This window comes from Eriocheir sinensis, chromosome 30, assembly GCF_024679095.1.
Source record: "Eriocheir sinensis breed Jianghai 21 chromosome 30, ASM2467909v1, whole genome shotgun sequence".
Lineage (NCBI taxonomy): Eukaryota > Metazoa > Arthropoda > Malacostraca > Decapoda > Varunidae > Eriocheir > Eriocheir sinensis.
In genome coordinates this window covers 1,632,426-1,654,925 of record NC_066538.1, presented here as the reverse complement: position 1 = coordinate 1,654,925, position 22,500 = coordinate 1,632,426, and the positions used below count along the sequence as shown (strand labels likewise).

The following is a 22,500-nucleotide window of genomic DNA, read 5'->3' as shown; positions in this document are numbered from 1 at the left end:
TTTTTCCTTGATCTTCCTTGTTTTGTCTTGCCAAACACCCGATGCCTTGATGCAATTTGTGGCGTGGTGTGGAGGAGGAGGAGGAGGAGGAGGAGGAGGAGGAGGAGGGGAAGTGATTATGTGTGAAAGAAAGGTTGAGTGAGTGTGTGTGTGTGTGTGTGAGAGAGAGAGAGAGAGAGAGAGAGAGAGAGAGAGAGAGAGAGAGAGAGAGAGAGAGAGAGAGAGAGAATCAAACACCCTCATTAGCTACAATGCTTACCATTTATTTTATTACGTTTTTATTGAGTGTTTTATTTATTTTTCTTCCTCTTTCCACGAACGCTAATTAGTCCGCCTTACACAACATTGCAATCATTAACTTTTTCCTTTTTTTCTTCATTTTTTGTTTTTCTTCACAATTTTCTTTTTTCTTTTCTTTTCCAGTGTTGTCTTCTCTTTTTCTCTCCACTGTTTTCTTTTCTTCTTCCTTTTTTTCTTCTTTTTTTTCTTCTGTTTTGTTTTCTCTTCACGATTTTCTTATCTTTTTTTTTTCGGGTGTTGTCTTCTATTTTCCCCTCCAGTGTTTTCTTTTCTTCTTCCTTTTTTCTTCTTTTTTTTCTCTGTTTTGTTTTCTCTTCACGATTTTCTTATCTTTTTTTTTCGGGTGTTGTCTTCTATTTTCCTCTCCAGTGTTTTCTTTTCTTCTTCCTTTTTTTCTTCTTTTTTTTCTCTTTTGTTTTTCTCTTCACGGTTTTCTTCTCTTTTCTTTCGGGTGTTGTCTTCTATTTTCCTCTCCAGTGTTTTCTTTTCTTCCTTTTTTTTCCTGTTTTTGTTTTTCTCTTCACAATTTTCTTCTGTTCTTATTTTTCCAGTGTTGTCTTCTCTTTTCCTCTCCTCTGTATTGTTTTCTCCTCCCTCTTTTCTTCTTTTTTTCTTCATTTTTGTTTTTCTCTCCACAATATTCTTTTCTTTTTTTTCCCTTTTTTTCCGGTGTTGTCTTCTCTTTTCTTCTCCTGTGTATTGTTTTCTTTTCCCTTTTTTCTTCTTTTTTTCCTCTTGTTTTTCTCCACAAATTTATTTAATTTTTTTCCTTTTCCAGTGTTGTCTTCTCTTTTCCATCTCTGTTTTCTTTTCTTTTCCCTTTTTTTCTGTTTTGTTTTTCTCTTCACAATTTTCTTCTCTTTTCCTGTGTTGTCTTCTCTTTTCCTCTCCTTTGTTTTCTTTTCTTCTCCCTTTTTTTCTCTGTTTTGTTTTCTCTTCACAATTTTTTTTTCCGGTGTTTCCTTCTCTTTTCCTCTCCAATGTATCTTTCTGTGTATCTTTCTATGTATCTTTCTTTTTCTCTCTTCAGTATTTTCTTTACACTTTTCTTTGCTCTTCTTTTTCTTCTTTTTTCCTCACTCTTTCTTTTTCTCTTCACTATTGTTTGTTTTCTCTTCCATTTTCTACTCTTCATATTTTCTTTCTATTAATTTTCTCCGCTTTTTTAATTTATCTTTTCACTGTTTAAATTTTTCAGTGTTTTAATTTCTCCACACTCTTTCTTTTCTCTTCATTCCTTTTTCTGTTTTCTAGTTTCTTCTCATATATTTTTTCTATTAATTTTCTCCGCTTTTTTAATGTATCTTTTTCTGTTTTCTTTCTCCAGTGTTTTCATTTCTCCACACTCTTCCTTTTTTTTCTTTATTTTTGTTTTCTATTTTCTACTCCTCATATTTTTCTCTATTTTTTCTCCACTTCTAATTTACTTCTCCCTATTTTTTCTTCTCTGTTTTAATTTCTTTACTTTTCTCTTGTTTTCTTTTCTTCTACGTTCTTTCCTTCTTCCTTTTTGGTCTCTTTTCTTCTTTTCCCTATATCTTTCATTTCTCTCCATCTTCTTTTCTCTTTGTTATTTTCTTTTATTCTTTCCTCCTGTTTTCTTTCTCCAGTGTCTTAATTTTTCCAGTTTTCTCTTATTCTTTTCTCTTCATTCTTTTTGTTTTCTATTTTCTGCTCTTCATATTTTTTTCTATTTTTTTTCTCCACTTTTAATGTATATTCTCACTTTTTTTTCCCTTCTCTGTTTTCATTTCTCCACTTTTCTCTCTTTCTCTTCTCTCCTACCTTCTTTTCTTCTTCCTTTTTTATATCTTCTTTTCCCTATACTTTCATTTCTCTCCATCTTCTTTTCTCTTTCCGTTGTTTTCTCTCATTCTTTGCTCTCTCTCTCTATCTCATTCTCTTTGTCATCCTCTTTCTCTATCTCATCCTCTTTCTGTATCTCATTCTCTTTCTTTCTCTATCTCATCCACTTTCTCTATCTCATTCATTCCTCTTTCTCTATCTCATCCACTTTCTCTATCTCATTCATTCCTCTTTCTCTATCTCATCCACTTTATCTCATTCATTCCTCTTTCTCTACCTCATCCACTTTCTCTGTCTCATTCATTCCTCTTTCTCTATCTCATCCTCTTTCTCTATCTCATTCATTCCTCTTTCTCTATCTCATCCACTTTCTCTATCTCATTCATTCCTCTTTCTCTATCTCATCCACTTTCTCTATCTCATTCTCTTTCTTTCTCTATCTCATCCACTTTCTCTATCTCATTCATTCCTCTTTCTCTATCTCATCCACTTTCTCTATCTCATCCTCTTTCTCTATCTCATGCACTTTCTCTATCTCACTCATTCCTCTTTCTCTATCTCATGCACTTTCTCTATCTCATTCATTCCTCTTTCTCTATCTCATCCACTTTCTCTATCTCATCCACTTTCTCTATCTCATGCACTTTCTCTATCTCACTCATTCCTCTTTCTCTATCTCCAGTTACTTATTCAAGCTTTGCCTTCCACTCCACTACATTAATTATCTTCTTTTTTTATTTATTTTTCGTGACAGGAGTAAAAATAAAAATAAAAAAGCAAAGACAAAAACAACAACGTCAGTGTACGACCGAGGCACATTAATATTATTTCTTGTCATCAACCGCAACTTTTATTACTCTCTCTCTCTCTCTCTCTCTCTCTCTCTCTCTCTCTCTCTCTCTCTCTCTCTCTCTCTCTCTCTCTCTCTCTCTCTCTCTCGTTTTCTTTTTCTTTCATATTTTCTTTCATTTCTTCATTCATTTTTTTCTTTCTCTGCTTTTCTTTTTTATTTTCCTCTCTCTCTTTATCTCGATCTTTCCATCTTTCTTTTTCCACTTATTCAATATCTTTAATTTCTCTGTCTATCTGTATTTCTCTCTCTCTCTCTCTCTCTCTCTCTCTCTCTCTCTCTCTCTCTCTCTCTCTCTCTCTCTCTCTCTCTCTCTCTCTCTCTCTCTCTCTCTCTCTCTCTCTCTCTCTCTCTCTCTCTCTCTCTCTATCTCTCTCTCTCTCTCTCTCTCTCTCTCTCTCTCTCTCTCTCTCTCTCTCTCTCTCTCTCTCTCTCACACATCCTTTTTTTACCTCTCCTCTCCTTTCCCCTTTCCTTCTTTTCCATTCTCTATCTCATTCTCCTTTCCTTCTCTCTCTCTCTCTCTCTCTCTCTCTCTCTCTCTCTCTCTCTCTCTCTCTCTCTCTCTCTCTCTCTCTCTCTCTCTCTCTCTCTCTCTCTCTCTCTCTCTCTCTCAGTCGTATTTATAACCTTTTTTTCCTTCCCTCGTTTTGTCTTCCCGAATGATAATAGTTTCCAGTCTTTCCTTTTTCTCTCCCTCGGGAAATAGAACTCGACTCATATCATTATTACGTCATTTGCAATACACACACACAGATGAGGGAGTGTTTGTGGAGCCGTGTGGTGTTTTTATTCTATTCATTTATTTTTGGTTCTTCTTTTTTGTATTTCATGTTAATTTCGTGTTTTTTTTGTGTGTTATTTGTTTCATCTGTTTTTTTTGTTATTTGTATTTTTTTTGTATGTTCTCATGTTTTTTTTCTCTTTCTTTATTTATTTGCATCTTTTTTTCTTGTCTTTATAATAATCTCAAATAATTTCTTTCTATTTGTCTTCATCTTCCTGTATTTTAATTTTTTTCATCCCTTTATTCATCTATTTTCATCTCTTTTCCGTGGTGTTTTTATTTTCATTTTTTTTGGTTCTCCTTTTTTGTATTTCATGTTAATTTCGTGTTTTTTTTGTGTTATTTGTTTCATCTGTTTTTTTGTTATATGTATTTTCTTGTATATTCTCATAATTTTTCATCTTATTGTTATTATGTTATTTTCATTATTTTTTTCTTGCCATTTTCTATATTAATCGCAAATAACTTCTTTCTATTTTTTATCTTCTTTCTATATATATTTTTTTCATACCTTTCTCTTTCCACTTTCATCTTTTTTCTTCCCATTTCTTATTTTCTTTCTTTATATTCTTTTTTTTCATTCCTTTCTCTTTCCATTTTAATTTTTTATACTAATCGCAAATAACTTCTTCCTATTCCTCATCATCTTCCTGTATTCTATTTTTTTTTCATCCCTTTCTCTATATATTTTCATCTTTTTATCCCGTCCTTTTTATTCTAATGTCAAATCTTCCATCTTTTTTTTTGCCATTTTCTATATTAATCGCAAATAACTTCTTCCTATTTCTCATCATCTTCGTATATTCAAATTTTTTCATATCTTTTTCTATATATTTTCATCTTTTTATCCCGTCCTTTATATTCTAATGTCAAATTTTCTATCTTTTTTTTTGCCATTTTCTATATTAATCGCAAATAACTTCTTCCTATTTCTCATCATCTTCGTATATCCAAATTTTTCCATATCTTTCTCTATATATTTTCATCTTTTTATCCCGTCCTTTTTATTCTAATGTCAAATCTTCTATCTTTTTTTTTGCCATTTTCTATATTAATCGCAAATAACTTCTTTCTATTTTTCATCATCTTCCTATACACCAATTTCTTTATCCCTTTCTCTATCTGTTTTCATCTCTTTCCCGTCCTTTTTATACTGATGTCAAATCTTCCATCTTTATTTCTTGCCATTTTTATACTAATCGCAAATAACTTCTTCCTATTTCTCATCATCTTCCTATCTATTCTTTTTTCCATTCCTTTCTCTTTCCATTTTCATCTTTTTTCTTGTCTTTATACTAGTCTCAAACAATTTCTCCCTCTTTGTCTTTACCTTCCTATATTCTATTTTTTTTCATCCCTTCCTCTATCTATTTTCATCTTTTTATTTTATACTAATGTCAAATCTCCTCTTCATATTTTTCTTCATCTTTCTATCGCTTCATAATCGCTTCGTCCTCCGAGGTGAAGAGAGAGAGAGAGAGAGAGAGAGAGAGAGAGAGAGAGAGAGAGAGAGAGAGAGAAGGAGGACCTGAAGAGCAATTTATTCACAACCTAATTTTCTCTAAGCTCCCTCCCAATTATCGTTTACCTCCTCCTTAGTTTTATTATCTTCAAGTCTTCCATGTTTATTATTTTATTTATTAATTTCAATTAATTTATTTCTCTCAACTTCAATTCGTTTTCTTTTACCTCAATTATTCTGTGTCATTTTATTTTCCTTCTTTTCCTTTGTTTTATTTTATTCTCTTCCAAGTTTACTGTTTGTCATTTTATTTTTGTTTTTTTCATATTTATTTTCGTACGTCAACTATTTTTTTTCTCTCTCGCCTCAGTTATTTTCTTTTACCTCAATTATTCTGTGTCATTTTATTTTCCTTCTTTTCCTCTGTTTTGTTTTAGTCTCCCAAGTTTACTGTTTGTCATTTTATTTTCGTTTTTTTCATATTTATTTTCGCTCGTCAATTATTTTTTTTCTTATTACAGTCTATAACTAACTAATCTATTCTTTCCTTATTTTTCGAGATATTTATTTTCATTAATCTCTATGCTTGTCTTTTTGGTACTTATGTTATTCCAATTTATAACTAACTAATCTATTCTTCGTTCCTTATATTTTCTAGTCATTTCTTTTTATTAATTTGTATGCTTGCCTTTTTGGTGTTTTTCTTATTCCAATTTATAAGTAACTAATCTTTTTCTTTCCCTATATTTTCTAGTTATTTCTTTTCATTAACTTGTATGCTTGTCTATTTTGTTGCTTTTTCTTATTCCAATCTATAAATAAATAATCTATTCTTTCCTTATTTTTCCAGATATTTCTCCTTATTAATTCGTATGCTCGTCTTTTGGGTACTTTTCTTATTCCAGTCGATAACTAACTAATCTATTCTTTCCTTATATTTTCTAGTTATTTCTTTTCATTAACTTCTATGCTCGATTTTTGGGCTCTTTTCTGATTCCAATTTATAACTAACTAATCTATTCTTCGTTCCTTATATTTTCTAGCTATTTTTTTTTTTATTAACTTGATTGCTTGTCATTTTTGGTGTTTTTCTTATTCCAATCTATACGTAACTAATCTATTTTTCTTTCCTTATATTTTCTAGTTATTTCTTTTCATTAACTTTTATGCCTGTCTTTTTGATACTTTTCTTATTCCAATCTATTTTTCTTTCCTTATATTTTCTAGTTATTTCTTTTCATTAACTTCTATGCTTGTCTTTTTTGGTTCTTTTCTTATTCCAATCTATAACTAACTAATCTATCCTTCGTTCCTTATTTTTCTAGTTATTTCTTTTCATTAACTTGTATGCTTGTCTTTTTTAGTGCTTTTCTTATTCCAATTTATAAGTAACTAATCTATTCTTCGTTCCTTATTTTCGAGATATTTCTTTTATTAACTTCTATGCTTGTCTTTTTTGGTACTTTTCTTATTCCAATCTATAACTAACTAATCTATTCTTTCCTTATTTTTCCAGGTATTTCTTTTTATTAACATGTATGCTTGTCTTTTTTGGTTCTTTTCTTATTGCAATTTATAACTAACTAATCTATTCTTTCATTATTTTTCTATTGACTTTTTTTATAACTAATCTATTTTTCGTTCCTTATATTTTCTAATCATTTCTTTTTATTAACTTGTATGCCTGTCTTTTTGGTGCTTTTCTTATTCCAATCTATAACTAACTAATCTATTCTGCGCTCCTTTTATTTCTTCTTATTTTTTTTATTAACTTCTATGTCTGTCTTTTTGGTGCTGTTCTTATTCCAATCTATAAATAACTAATCTGTTTTTCGTTCCTTATTTTTCTAGTTATTTCTTTTTATTAACTTGTGTACTCGTCTTTTTGGTATTTTTCATATGCCAATCTATAACTAACTAATCTATTCTTTCCTTATTTTTCCAGGTATTTCTTTTTATTAACATGTATGCTTGTCTTTTTTGGTTCTTTTCTTATTGCAATTTATAACTAACTAATCTATTCTTTCATTATTTTTCTATTGACTTTTTTTTATAACCTGTATGCTTGTCTTTCTAGTGCTTTTCTTATTCCAATTTATAAGTAACCAATCAATTCTTCGTTCTTTATGTTTCTAGTTATATATTTTTATTAACTTCTATGCCTGTCTTTTTTGGTACTTTTCTTATTCCCATTTATATATAACTAATCTATTCTTTGTTCCTTATATTTTCTAGACATTTCTTTTCATTAACTTCTATGCTCTTCTTTTTGGTGCCTTTCTTATTCCAGTCTATAACTAACTAATCTATTCTTCGTTCTTTATATTTTTTTAGTTATTTATTTTCATTAACTTGTCTACTTGCCTTTTCTAGTGCTTTTTTTATTCCAATCTATAACTAACTAATCTATCCTTCGTTCCTTTTATTTTCTAGTTATTTCTCTTGCTAACTTGTATGCTCATCTTTTTGGTGATTTTCTTATTCTAATCTATAACTAACTAATCTATTTTTTGCTCCTTATTTTTTCTATTTACTTCTTTTTATTATCTTGTATGCTTGTCTTTTTTGGTTCTTTTTTATTCCAATCTATAACTAACTATTCTATTCTTTCCTTATTTTTCTATATATTTCTTTTATTAACCTCTGTGCTCGTCTTTTTTGGTTCTTTTCTTATTCTAATTTATAACTAACTACTCTATTCTTCGTTCCTTGTTTTTCTTCTTATTTCTTTTCATTAACTTCTATGCTCGTCTTTTAGGTACTTTTCTTATTCAAATTTATAACTAATTAATCTATTTTTCTTTCCTTATATTTTCTAGTTATTTCTTTTAATTAACTTCTATGCGTGTCTTTTTGGTTCTTTTCTTATTCCTATCTATAACTAACTAATCTATTTTGCGTTCCTTATTTTTCTTCTTATTTCTTTTTATTAACTTCTATGCCTGTCTTTTTTAGTGCTTTTCTTATTCCAACTTATAACTAACTAATCTGTTCTTCTTTCCTTATTTTCTCAGGTATTTCTTTTTATTAATTTATATGCTCGTCTTTTTTGGTACTTTTCTTTTTCCAATCTATAACTAAGTAATCTATCCCTCGTTCCTTATATTTTCTAGTTATTTCTTTTATTAACTTGTATGCTTGTCTTTTTGGTGCTTCTCTTATCCCAGACTATAACTAACTAATCTATTCTTCGTTCCTTATATTTTCCAGGTATTTCTTTTTATTAACTTGTATGCTGTCTTTTTTGTGCTTTTCTTATTCCAATCTATAACTAACTAATATATTCTGCGTTCCTTATTTTTCTTCTAATTTCTTTTTTATTGACCTGTATGCTTGTCTTTTTTGGTTCTTTTCTTATTCCAATCTATAACTAACTAATCTATTCTTCGTTCCTTATTTTTCTAGTTATTTCTTTTTATTAACTTGTATGCTTGTCTTCTTTAGTGCTTTTCTTATTTCAATTTATAACTAACTAATGTATCCTTCGTCCCATATTTTTCTAGTTATTTCTTTTCATTAACTTGTATGCTTGTCTTTTTTAGTGCTCTGCTTATTTCAATTAATAAGTAACTAATCTATTCTTCTTTCCTTATTTTTCTAGTTATTTCTTTTTATTAACTTCTGTGCTCGTCTTTTTTGGTACTTTTCTTATTCCAATCTATAACTAACTAATCTATTTTTCTTTCCTTATATTTTTCTAGTTATTTCTTTCTATTAACTTCTATGCTTGTCTTTTTGGGTACTTTTCTTATTCCAATTTAATCTCTTCTTCGTTCCCTATATTTTCTAGTCATTTATTTTTATTAACTTGTATGCTTGTCTTTTTTAGTGCTTTTCTTATTCCAATTTATAACTAAGTAATCTCTTCTTCGTTCCCTATATTTTCTAGTCATTTATTTTTATTAACTTGTATGCTTGTCTTTTTCAGTGCTTTTCTTATTCCAATTTAGATTGGAATAAGAATAGCACCAAAAAGACAGGCATAGAAGTTAATGAAAAGAAATACCTGGAAAAATAAGGGAAGAATAGATTAGTTAGTTATAAATTGGAATAAGAAAAGCACCAAAAAAGACAGGCATACAAGTTAATAAAAACAAATAAATAGAAATATAAGGAGCAAAAAATAGATTAGTTAGTTATAGATTGGAATAAGAAAAGTACCAAAAAGACGAGCATACAAGTTAATAAAAGAAATACCTTGAAAATAAGGAACAAAGAATAGATTAGTTAGTTATAAATTGGAGTAAGAAAAGTACCAAAAAGACAAGCATAGATGTTAATGAAAAGAAATAACTAAAAAAATAAGGAACGAAGAATAGATTAGTTAGTTATAGATTGGAATAAGAAAAGTACCAAAAAGACGAGCATACAAGTTAATAAAAAGAAATACCTGGAAGAATAAGGAACGAAGGATAGATTAGTTAGTTATAAATTGGAATAAGAAAAGCACCAAAAAGACGAGCATAGAAATAATAAAAAGAAATACCTGGAAAAATAAGTAAGGAATAGATTAGTTAGTTATAAATTTGAATAAGAAAAAGAACCAAAAAAAGACAGGCATACAAGTTAATAAAAAGAAATACCTGGAAAAATAAGGAAGGAATAGATTAGTTAGTTATAAATTTGAATAAGAAAAAGAACCAAAAAAAGACAAGCATGCAAGTTAATAAAAAGAAATACCTGGAAAAATAAGGAAGGAATAGATTAGTTAGTTATAAATTTGAATAAGAAAAGAACCAAAAAAAGACAGGCATACAAGTTAATAAAAAGAAATAAATAGAAATATAAGGAGCAAAAAACTGATTAGTTAGTTATAGATAAGAATCACCAAGAAGACAAGCATATAAATTAATAAAAAGAATTATAAAGAAAATAAGGAACGAAAAGTAGATTAGTTAGTTATAGACTGGAATAAGAAAAGCACCAAAAAGACGTGCATAGAAGTTAATGAAAATAAGTAACTAGAAAATAAAGGGAAAGAATAGATTAGTTAGTTATTGATTGGAATAAGAAAAAAATACCCAAAAGACGAGCATACGAATTATTAAAAAGAAATACCTGAAAAAATAAGGAAAGAAAAATAGATTAGTTAGTTATAGACTGGAATAAGAGAAGCACCAAAAAGACAAGCATCGAAATTAATAAAAAGAAATCAAAAGAAAAATAAGGAACGAACAATAGATTAGTTAGTTATAAATTGGAATAAGAAAAGTACCAAAAAGATGAGCATAGAAATAATAAAAAGAAATACCTGTAAAAATAAAGAAGGAATAGATCAGTTAGTTATAAATTGGAATAAGAAAAGCACTAAAAAAGACAGGCATAGAAGTTAATGAAAAGAAATAACTAGAATATATAAGGAAAGAAAAATAGATTAGATTGGAATAAGAAAAGCACCAAAAATGACAAGCATTCAAGTTAATAAAAATAAATAGCTAGAAAATATAAGAAACGAAGAATGGATTAGTTAGTTATAAATTGGAATAAGAAAAAGACAAGCATAGAAGTTAATAAAAATAAATAACTAGAAAATATAAAAAAAGACTAGATTAGTTAGTTATTGATTGGAATAAGAAAATTACCCAACAGACGAGCATTCGAATTAATAAAAAGAAATATCTCTAAAAATAAGGAACGAATAGATTAGTTAGTTACAGATTGGAATAAGAGAAGCACCAAAATGACAAGCATAGAAGTTAATAAAAAGAAATACCTGGAAAAATAAGGAAAGAAGAATAGATTAGATAGTTATAAATTGGAATAAGAAAAGCATTAAAAAAGACAGGCATAGAAGTTAATAAAAGAAATACCTCGAAAATAAGGAACGAAGAATAGATTAGTTAGTTATAGATTGGAATAAGAAAATCACTAAAAAAGACTAGCATACAAGTTAATGAGAAGAAATAACTAGAAAAATAAGGAACGAAGGATAGATTAGTTATTTATAGATTGGAATAAGAAAACCACTAATAAGATGAGCACAGAGGTTAATAAAAGAATTAACTAGAAAATAATGAACGAAGAATAGAATAATTAGTTATAGATTGGAATAAAGAAAAGTACCAAAAAGACGAGCATAGAAGTTAATGAAAAGAAGTAAATAGAAAAATATGGAAAGAATAATAGATTAGTTAGTTATAAATTTGAATAAGAAAAGCACCTAAAAAGACAAGCATACAAGTTAATAAAAAGAAATAACTAGAAAAAATATAAGGAAAAAAAATTGATTAGTTAGATATTGATTGGAATAAGAACAGCACCAAAAAGACAAGCACACAAATTGATAAAAAGTAATGACTAGAAAATATAAGGAACGAAGAATAGATTAGTTAGTTATAGATTGGAACAAGAAAAGTAGCAAAAAGGACGAGCATATAAGTTAATAAAAATAAATACCTGGAAAAATAAGGATAGAAGAATAGATTAGTTAGATTATAAATTGTAATAAGAAAAGCACCAAAAAAGACAAGCATACAAGTTAATAAGAGAAATACCTCGAAAATAAGGAACGAAGAATAGATTAGTTATAACTAACTAAACTATTCTTCGTTCCCTATTTTTCTAGTTATTTCTTTTTATTAACTTGTATGCTCGTCTTTTTGGTTCTTTTCATATTCCAATTTATTACTAACTAATCTTTTCTTCGTTCCTTATTTTTCTTCTTATTTCTTTTTATTAACTTCTTTGCTTGTCTTTTTGGTGCTTTTCTTATTCCAGTCTATAACTAAAAAATCTATTCTTCCCTTATTTTTAAAGATGTTTCTTTTTATTAACTTGTTTGCTCGTTTTTTGGTACTTTTCTTATTCCAATGTATAACTAACTAATGTATTGTTTCCTTATTTTTCTAGTTATTTCTTTTCATTAACTTCTATGCCTGTCTTTTTTGGTACTTTTCTTATTCCAATTTATAACTAACTAATATATTCTTCGTTCCTTATTTTTCTAGTTATTTCTTTTTATTAACTTGTATGCTTGTCTTTTTGGTTCTTTTCTTATTCCAATTTATTACTAACTAATCTTTTCTTTGTTCCTTGTTTTTCTTCGTATTTCTTTTTATTAACTTCTTTGCTTGTCTTTTTGGTGCTTTTCTTATTCCAGTCTATAACTAAAAAATCTATTCTTCCCTTACTTTTCCTATTCCTCCTTCCTTAAATTTTCTAGCTATTTCTTTTTATTAACTTGTATGCTCATCTTTTTTGGTGCTTTTATTATTCCAATTTATAACTAACTAATATATTCTTCTTTCCATATTTTTCTATTTACTTCTTTTCATTAACTTCTATGCTCGTCTTTTTTGTACTTTTCTTTATTCCAGTCTATAACTAACTAATCTATTCTTCGTTCCTTATTTTTCTAGTTATTTCTTTTATTAACCTCTGTGCTCGTCTTTTTAGTGCTTTTCTTATTACAATGTATAAACAACTAATCTATTCATTCCTTATTTTTGTATGTATTTCTTTTAATTACATTCTTTGCTTGTCTTTTTTGGTACTTTTCTTTATTTTCAATCTATAACTAACTAATCTATTCTTTCCTTATATTATCTAGTTATTTCTTTTTATAACTATAATATATTATATCTCGTTCCTTACATTTTTTAGCTATTTCTATTACTAGTTAATAAAAAGAGATGACTAGAAAATATAAGGAACGATGAATAGATTAGTTAGTTATAAATTGGAATAAGAAAAGCACCAAAAAGACAAGCATAGAAGTTAATGAAAAGAAATACCTCGAAAATAAATAACGAAGGATAGATTAGTTACTTATAAATTGGAATAAAAAAGCACTAATAAAGACAAGCATATAAGCTAATGAAAAGAAATAACTAGAAAAATAAGGAACGAAGGATAGATTAGTTAGTTATAGATTGGAATAAGAATAGAACCAAAAAAGACAAGCATAGAAGTTAATAAAAGAAATACTTGAAAAAATAAGGAACGAAGAATAGATTAGTTAGTTATAGATTGCAATAAAAAAAGCACCAAAAATGACAAATATAAAAAATAATAAAAAGAAGTAAATAGAAAAAATAAGGAGCAAAAAATAGGTTAATTATTTATAGATTGGAATAAGCAAAGAACCAAAAAAAGACAAGCATAAAAGTTAATAAAAGAAATACCTCGAAAATAAGGAACGAAGAATAGATTAGTTAGTTATAGATTGGAATAAGAAAAGCACCAAAAAGACAAGCATAGAAGTTAATGAAAATAAATAACTAGAAAAATAAGGAAGGAAGAATAAATTAGTTAGTTATAGATTGGAATAAGAACAGCACCAAAAAAGACAATCATAGAAGTTAATGAAAAGAAATAAGTACAAAATATGGAAAGAAGAATAGATTAGTTAGTTATAAATTGGAATAAGAAAAGCACTAAAAAGACGAGCATAGAAGTAAATAAAAAGAAGTAAATAGAAAAATATGGAAAGAAGAATAGATTAGTTACTTATAAATTGGAATAAGAAAAGCACTAAAAAGACGAGCATAGAAGTAAATAAAAAGAAGTAAATAGAAAAATATGGAAAGAAGAATAGATTAGTTACTTATAAATTGGAATAAAAAAAGCACCAAAAAAGGAAAGCATAGAAGTTAATTAAAAGAAATAACTAGAAAATACAAGGAAAGAAAAATTGATTAGTTAGTTATAAATTGGAATAAGAAATGCACTAAAAAAACAGGCATAGAAGTTAATAAAAAAAAACTAGAAAAATAAAGAACGCAGAATAGATTAGTTAGTTATAGATTGGAATAAGAAAAGCACAAAAAAACCAGTATGCAAGTTAATAAAAAGAAATACCTGGAAAATATAAGGAACGAAGAATAGATTAGTTAGTTATAGATTGCAATAAGAACATCACCAAAAAATACAGGCATACAAGTTAATAAAAAAAATTACTAGAAAATATAAGGAACGAAGAATAGATTACTTAGTTAAAAATTGGAATAAGAAAAATACCAAAAAGACAGGAATAGAAGTTAATGAAAAGAAATACCTGGAAAAATAAGGGAAGAATAGATGAGTTAGTTATAAATTGGAATAAGAAAAGCACGAAAAAGACGAGCATAGAAATAATAAAAAGAAATACCTGGAAAAATAAGGAAAGAATAATTTAGTTAGTTATGAATTGGAATAAGAAAAGCACCAAAAAGACAAGCATAAAGGTTAATAAAAAGAAATAACTGGAAAAACAAGGAAAGAATAGATTACTTAGTTATAAATCGGAATAAGAAAAGTACCAAAAAGTTGAGCACACAAGTTAATAAAAAGAAATAACTAGAAAATATAAGGAAAGAAAAATAGATTAGTTAGTTATAGACTAAAAAAGACAGGCATAAAAGTTGATGAAAAGAAATAACTAGAAAATATAAGGAACGAGTAAAAGATTAGTTAGTTATAAATTGGAATAAGAAAAGCATAAAAAAGACGAGCACAGAGGTTAATAAAAGAAATAACTAGAAATATAATGAACAAGGAATAGATTACTTAGTTATAGATTGGAATTAGAAAAGTACCAAAAGACGAACATAGAAGTTAATGAAAGAAATGAAGGGGAAAAAATATCGTTATTTAGTTATATATTGGAATAAGAACAGCACCAAAAAGACGAGCATAGAAGTTAATAAAAAGAAATAACTAGAAAAATAAGGAACGAAGAATAGATTAGTTAGTTATAGATTGGAATAAGACAAGCATAGAAATTAATAAAAAGAAATAGCTAGAAAAATATAATGAAAAAAGAATAGATTAGTTAGTAATAGCTTGAAATAAGAAAAGTACCAAAAAGACGAGCATAGAAGTTAATGAAAAGAAATAACTAGAAAATATAAGGAAAGAAAAATAGATTAGTTAGATTATAGATTGGAATAAGAAAAGTACCAAAAAGACAAGGATACAAGTTAATAAAAAGAAATACCTTGAAAAATAATGAAAGAAAAATAGATTAGTTAGTTATAAATTGGAATAAGAAAATAACCAAAAAGACGGGCATATAAGTTTATAAAAAGAAATACCTGGAAAAATAAGGAACGCAGAATAGATTAGTTAGTTATAGATTGCAATAAGAACAGCACAAAAAAGACAGCATACAAGCTAATAAAAAGAAATGACTAGAAAATATAAGGAACGAGGAATAAATTACTTAGTTATAAATTGGAACAAGAAAAGAACCAAAAATACGAGCATAGAAGTTAATGTAAAGAAATACCTGAAAAAGTAAGGAAAGAATAGATTAGTTAGTTGTAGATTGGAATAAGAAAATAACCAAAAGGACAAGCATAGGGGCTAATGAAAAGAAATAACCAAAAATATAAAGAACGAAGAATAGATTAGTTAGTTATAGATTGGGATAAAAAAAGGTTAATAAAATAAATAACTAGAAAATAAAAGGAACGCCGGATAGATTTCTTAGTTATAGATTGGAATAAGGAAGGTACTAAAAAGACAGGCATAGAAGTTAATGAAAAGAAGTATATAGAAAAAATATGGAAAGAAGGATAGATTAGTTAGTTATAAATTAGAATAAGAAAAGCACCAAAAGAGACAAGCATACAAGTTAATAAAAAGAAATAGCTAGAAAATATAAGGAAAGAGGAATAGATTAATCAGTTATAAATTGGAATAAGAAAAGAAGCCAAGGAGACAAGCATAGAAGTTAATGAAAAGAAATAACTAGAAAAATAAGGAAAGAATAGATTAGTTAGTTATTGATTGGAATAAGAAAAGCACTAAAAAGACGAGCACAGAGGTTAATAAAAGAAATATCTAGAAAATAAGGAACGAAGAATAGATTAGTTAGTTATAGACTGGAATAAAGAAAAGTACCAAAAAGACGAGCATAGAACTTAATGAAAAGAAGTAAATAGAAAAATATGGAAAGAAGAATAGATTGGTTTGTTATAAATTGGAATAAGAAAAGCACCAAAAAAGACTAGCATACAAGTTAATAAAAAGTAATATCTGGAAAAATAAGGAAAGAAAAATAGATTAAGTAGATATAATTTGGAATAAGAAAAGAACCAAAAAGACGAGCATAGAGGTTAATAATAAAATAACTAGAAAAATAAGGAACGAAGAATAGATTAGTTAGTTATAGATTGGAATAAGGAAAGTACTAAAAAACGAGCATAGATGTTAATGAAAAGAAGTATATAGAAAAAAATTGGAAAAAAGAATAGATTAGTTAGTTATAAATTGGAAAAAGAAAAGCACCAAAAAAGACAGACATAGAAGTTAATAAAAATAAATAGCTAGAAATTTTAAGGAACAAGGAATAGATTAGTTATAAATAGGAATAAGAGAACACAAAAAGACGAGCATAGAAGCTAATGAAAAGAAATAACTAGAAAATATAAGGAAAGAATAGATTAGTTAGTTATTGATTGGAATAAGAAAAGTACCGAAAAGACGAGCATACGAATTAATAAAAAGAAATATCTGGAAAAATAAGGAAAGAATAGATTAGTTAGTTAAAGATTGGAGTAAGAGAAGCACCAAAAATACAAACATAGAAGTTTATAAAAAGAAATAACTAGAAAAATATAAGGAAAAAAAATAGATTAGTTAGTTATAGATTGAAATAAGAAAAGTACCAAAAAAAGATAAGCGTAGAAGTTAATAAAAAGAAATAACTAGAAAAATAAGGAAAGAAGAATAGATAACTTAGTTATAAATTGGAATAAGAAAAGCACTAAAAAAGAGAGGCATAGAAGTTAATAAAAGAAATACCTCGAAAATATGGAATGAAGAATAGATTAGTTACTTATAAACTGAAATAAGAAAACACTAAAAAAGACAAGCATACAAGTTAATGAAAATAAAGAACTAGAAAAATAAGGAACGAAGGATACATTAGTAGTTATAGACTGGAATAAGAAAAGAATAAAAAAAGAAGCATAAAAGTTAATGAAAAGAAATAACTAGAAAATATATATAGAGAAAAATAGATTAGTTAGTTATAGATTGGAATAAGAAAAGTACCAAAAAAGACAGGCATATAAGTTATTGAAAAGAAATAACTTGAAAATAAAGAACAAGGAATAGATTAGTTAGTTATAAAGTGGAATAAGAAAAGGACCCAAAAAGACGAGGAAAGAAGCTAATGAAAAGAAATTACTAGAAAATATAAGGAAAGAATAGATTAGTTAGTTATTGATTGGAATAAGAAAAGTACCCAAAAGACGAGCATACGAATTAATGAAAAGAAATATCTGGAAAAATAAGGAAAGAATAGATGAGTTAATTATAGATTGGAATAAGAGAAGCACCAAAAAGACGAGCGTAGAAGTTAATAAAAAAATAACTAAAAAAATATAAGGAAAGAAAAATTGATTAGTTAGTTATAGATTGGAATAAGAGAAGCACTAAAAAAGACAGGCAAAGAAGTTAATAAAAGAAATACCTCGAAAATAAGGAACGAAGAATAGATTAGTTAGTTATAGATTGGAATAAGAAAAGCACCAAAAAGACGAGCATACAAGTTAATAAAAAAAATAACTAGAAAATAAAAGGAACGAAGGATAGATTAGTTAGTTATAGATTGGAATAAGGAAAGTACTGAAAAGACGAGCATAGAAGTTAACGAAGAGAAGTAAATAGAAAAATATGGAAAGAAGAATAGATTAGTTAGTTATAAATTGGAATAAGAAAAACACCAAACAGACGAGCATACAAGTTAATAAAAGAAATAACTAGAAAATAAAAGGAACAAAGGATAGATTAGTTAGCTATAGACTGGAATTAGAAAAGTACCAAAAATACAAGCATACAAGTTAATGAAAAGAAATAACTAGAAAATAAGGAAAGAAAAATAGATTAGTTAGTAATATATTGGAATAAGAACAGCACCAAAAAGACAAGCATAGAAGTTAATGAAAAGAAGTAAATCGAAGAATAAGGAACGCAGAATAGATTAGTTAGTTATAGATTGGAATAAGAAAAGCACAAAAAAGACAAGCATACAAGTTAATAAAAAGAAATACCTGGAAAATATAAGGAACGAAGAATAGATTAGTTAATTATAGATTGGAATAAGAAAAGCACAAAAAAGACGAGCATACAAGTTAATAAAAAGAAATACCTGGAAAATATAAGGAACGAAGAATAGATTAGTTGGTTATAGATTGCAATAAGAAAAGCACCAAAAAGACAGGCATAGATGTTAATAAAAAGATATGACTAGAAAATATAAGGAACGAAGAACAGATTACTTAGTTGTAAATTGGAATAAGAAAAGCACTTCTTTCGCTGCATTCATCGTCAACAAACGAAAACCCTTATGCATTATCCCAACTACAATAAAAAATACTGATGAGTGCCCGAAACACACACACACACACACACACACACACACACACACACACACACACACACACACATATATATGTCTATATATATATATATATATATATATATATATATATATATATATATATATATATATATATATATATATATCTATATATATATATATATATATATATATATATATATATATATATATATATATATATATATATATATATATATATATATATATATATATATATATATATATATATATATATATATATATATATATATATATATATATATATATATATATATATATATATATATATATATATATATATATATATATATATATATATATATATATATATATATATATATATATATATATATATATATATATATATATATCGCTGTGTGTGTGTGTGTGTGTGTGTGTGTGTGTTTCGGGCACTCATCAGTAATTATTTTTATTGTAGTTGGGATAATGCATAAGGGTTTTCGTTTGTTGACGATGAATGCAGCGAAAGAAATAAAGAGACGAAAAATAGCCTAATTCACCACAAGCGGCGGCCGACCGGCGGCCAGGCAGCGGGCAGTCATGCGTCGTCGCTGTACACATCCTTAGAAACCGTTCTGTGTTATGCTCATGTCACGATTTATCTATAATCTGATCGCACCATAACGTTCAGGAGACTTTGCTCTATGAGATGAAATTATTTATTTCAATCCTGGTTCAAAGACTGCTGAGAAAAGCGATGATAAGTAAACCGTGTTATAAACATTTCGGAGCTGTCTTGTGACTTCAACTCATCACATTTCCTTTATGTTTTATTTTATCGAGTTTAGATAAATATAACTGAGTTTAGCTGAGTCCAACGGTACCAACTAAAGTGGTCTGTCGTGAATACGAGACGAGCTATGGCGAAGAAAATACAATTGTTTAGCGTCACGGCGGACATGTGAGTGAGGGAGATTGGTGCAGCCAATCACAGGAGCCGTAACAAACGCTGCCTAGGCGCGTGATGAACAGGCTCCGTCAACAGACTATAGGTATAATAACAATAATGATTTTTTTGTTTGTTGTAGAAAATACAATGCGGGAATGTATATATCATAAAGTGTCATGTAAACTAGTTCAATTAAGCTTTATTCCAGTTTTTTCATGATTTCAGAAAATAAACGTAGAAAATATACACTTGGAACAATTACGGGTATTATTGATTTTTAAGACTTTTTTTCCGTTTGCTGTAAAGAACACAATCAGAGAATATTCATTAATAAACCATTATAATTCCATGCCTGCATCTTTTCTTTATATTTATAGTGTTAAGGATGAGATTTGTCACTCTTGAATAATAAAACATATATAATCAAATGTTTTCTGAAATGAAGAACATCGTGAATTTCTTAACACTTATCCTTCCTGTGAAACACTTGCATAACTAAGGCAAACTGTTATATTCCAACGTGTAGAGGAACTCAGCAGCAACATTTTAAGAGGAAATGCGTTGTGATAACTTGATTGGTTACAAAGTTATAATAGATTTCCCGTCTAGTACAAGGAAAAATCAGACCCCAAACTTTCATCCCTCCGCTATGTTTAACCCGTCCGCTGCGACTGGCACGGATTTGGCCTTCACTGGTAGCCTGGTAACATCGAGTCCCAGGTCTTTCTCTGCCTCTGTGGTGGATAGTGGCGTGTTTCCCATGTGGTATTGGTATACTGGATATCCCTTCACTGGTAGCCTGGTAACATCGAGTCCCAGGTCTTTCTCTGCCTCTGTGGTGGATAGTGGTGTGTTTCCCATGTGGTATCGGTATGCTGAATTTCCCCTCCTAATTTGCATGGCTTTACAATTTTCTTCATTGAATTGTAGCAGCCACTTTTTGTTCCATTCCTGTAGCTTGGTGATGTCTTCTTGTAGGAAATCCGCGGTCAAGGGGTTAAAGGGTGATGCCTACCAAAAAGTTGCCTGTTACAGATCGCTATCATGCCATTTCATCAACTTTGGGCATCTCTCTGTACAAAACACAGCATGGGAATTTGGTACCGACCTCGATCCTGGCTCATGGACTATCCCACCCCAGTTCTTTTCTTTTACCTCAATTCTATAGCATTTTCTTTATTTTCCTTTCTTATTTCTTTTCTTTATGATTTTTCGTATTATTATTATTATTTTTTTTTTCATTTTATTCCTCCGTTTTTATTGTTTCTTACTTTCACTTGATGTTTTCTCTTTTCTCTTTTTTTTCCTTTGTTTTATTTCGCTCCCATCCAAAGTTTATTGTTTTTAGTCTTTTTTATCTTTTCTTGCCTCGAGTTTCTTTTTTTCATTCGCTGATTGATATATTTTTTCTTTTTTTCTTTTTTTCATTTGTTTGCTCCTCAGTTGGGTAGTTTTTTTTTCTATAATTTCCTCTTTATATATTTCCATTCTCGTTTTTTTCTCTCTCTCCCATTCGCTTATTTTTCTTCATTTTTTTTCTACGGTTATTCCTTTTTTTGTTCACTTCTACTTCCATTCTTCTCTATTTTCTCTGGGTCATTATTTTTTTCCATATTTTTCTTACCCTAATTTTCTTTTCTCACTCCAATTCATATTTCATACTCCAATTCTCCTCTTTTTCCTATTTCTTTATTTATATTATTCTGTTTCTCGTATTGTTAGCTGCATATTTTTATTTGTTTTACTCCTTATTTTTCTTTCTCTTAATATGTTTCTTTTCTCGTTTTTTTCTTCTCTCTCCCATTCGCTTATTGCTCTTCATTTGTCTATATTACTGTCTTTCCTTTTTTTTCTACTTCTACTTTAATAATTTATCTTCCTTCGTTTCTCTGTGGTTTATTACGGTTATTATTCTTTTTTTTTTATCGTATCCTTGTCAATTATTTTCTTCCTCTTCTCTTCCTTATTCCAAAGTTTTCTGTAGTAATATTTTTTTTTGTCTTCCTCATTTGTATTTATTATCGTTTCGTTTTATATATTTTTTTATTGTTTTACTTTCTCACCTTCAATGATTATTTTGTCTTTCATATTTATACCTTTGTTAATTATTTTTTTTTATCTTCTTTGTACAATTGTTTCCTACATATGTTTTTTTTCTTCTCTCTATTTATGTATTCAGTGTAGTTTCCTTTTTAGTGGTTTTCTTTTTATTTTCACTCTTCCATCTTTTATTATTTCTTTTCCTTTTCACTGTTTCATTTTTTCCTTTATAGTCTGGTTCATGTGTTTTCCTATTTCTCTCTCTTCCTCATTCGTATTTTGTTTCATTTCATCTTTAACTCTTTTCGTAACATCCAAACCATTTCACGATTATTTTCTTACTTTTTCATCTATTTTTTTATGATTTTCTTTCCTCTTCGTCATTTTTACAGTTTTCATAATTTTTATTTTTCTAACCATTTCACGATTATATATTTTGTCATTTCATCTTTTACACTTTTCATAATTACACTTTTCCAACCATTTCACGATCTTTTTCTCGCTTTCCCATATATTTTTTGTGATTTTCCTTCCTATTCGTCATTTTCAGTTTTCATAATTTTACTTTTCCATCCATTTCACGATTATATATTTTCAATCATTCCATCTCTTACACTTTTCATAATTACACTTTTCCAACCATTTCACGATAATTTTCTCACTTTCCCATCTTTTTTTAATGATTTTCTTTCCTCTTCGTGAGTTCTCATTTATTTTTTCTCTCTTTCCCAGGCGTGTCGTGAGAGATGGCAGCTCTTCCGATGTGGTGGGGGCGTCGAACCCTCTCCAGCCCTCACCACCTCCTCCACCTCCTCCATCTCCTGCTCTTTCATCTCAGGTAAGGCCATCACACACCTGCCCACGATATAACCTGTTTCTAATTAGCCACAACTCACCTGTCCTCTGTGTCACCTGTGTAAACTAATTAGTGGGTCTCGTTCCTTACCTGTTTTAAGCTAATAATTGTCTACTTTTCTGGGAGGTGAAAGATTGAAGATGCTGACTGACTCTTGCG

The 22,500-nt window shown here is 28.3% G+C and overlaps 1 protein-coding gene across 1 annotated transcript in view; it reads left to right on the top strand.

Moving 5' to 3' along the window:
- LOC127005418 (glycine receptor subunit alpha-4-like) overlaps nt 1-22,500 on the top strand; it is a 148,081-nt gene that overhangs the window by 48,594 nt on the left and 76,987 nt on the right. Inside the window, exon 2 of the mRNA XM_050874240.1 lies at nt 22,218-22,323. Within this exon, the coding sequence (XP_050730197.1) occupies nt 22,232-22,323 (92 nt within the window). The 5' untranslated portion in view covers nt 22,218-22,231. The remainder of the gene's footprint in view (nt 1-22,217; nt 22,324-22,500) is intronic.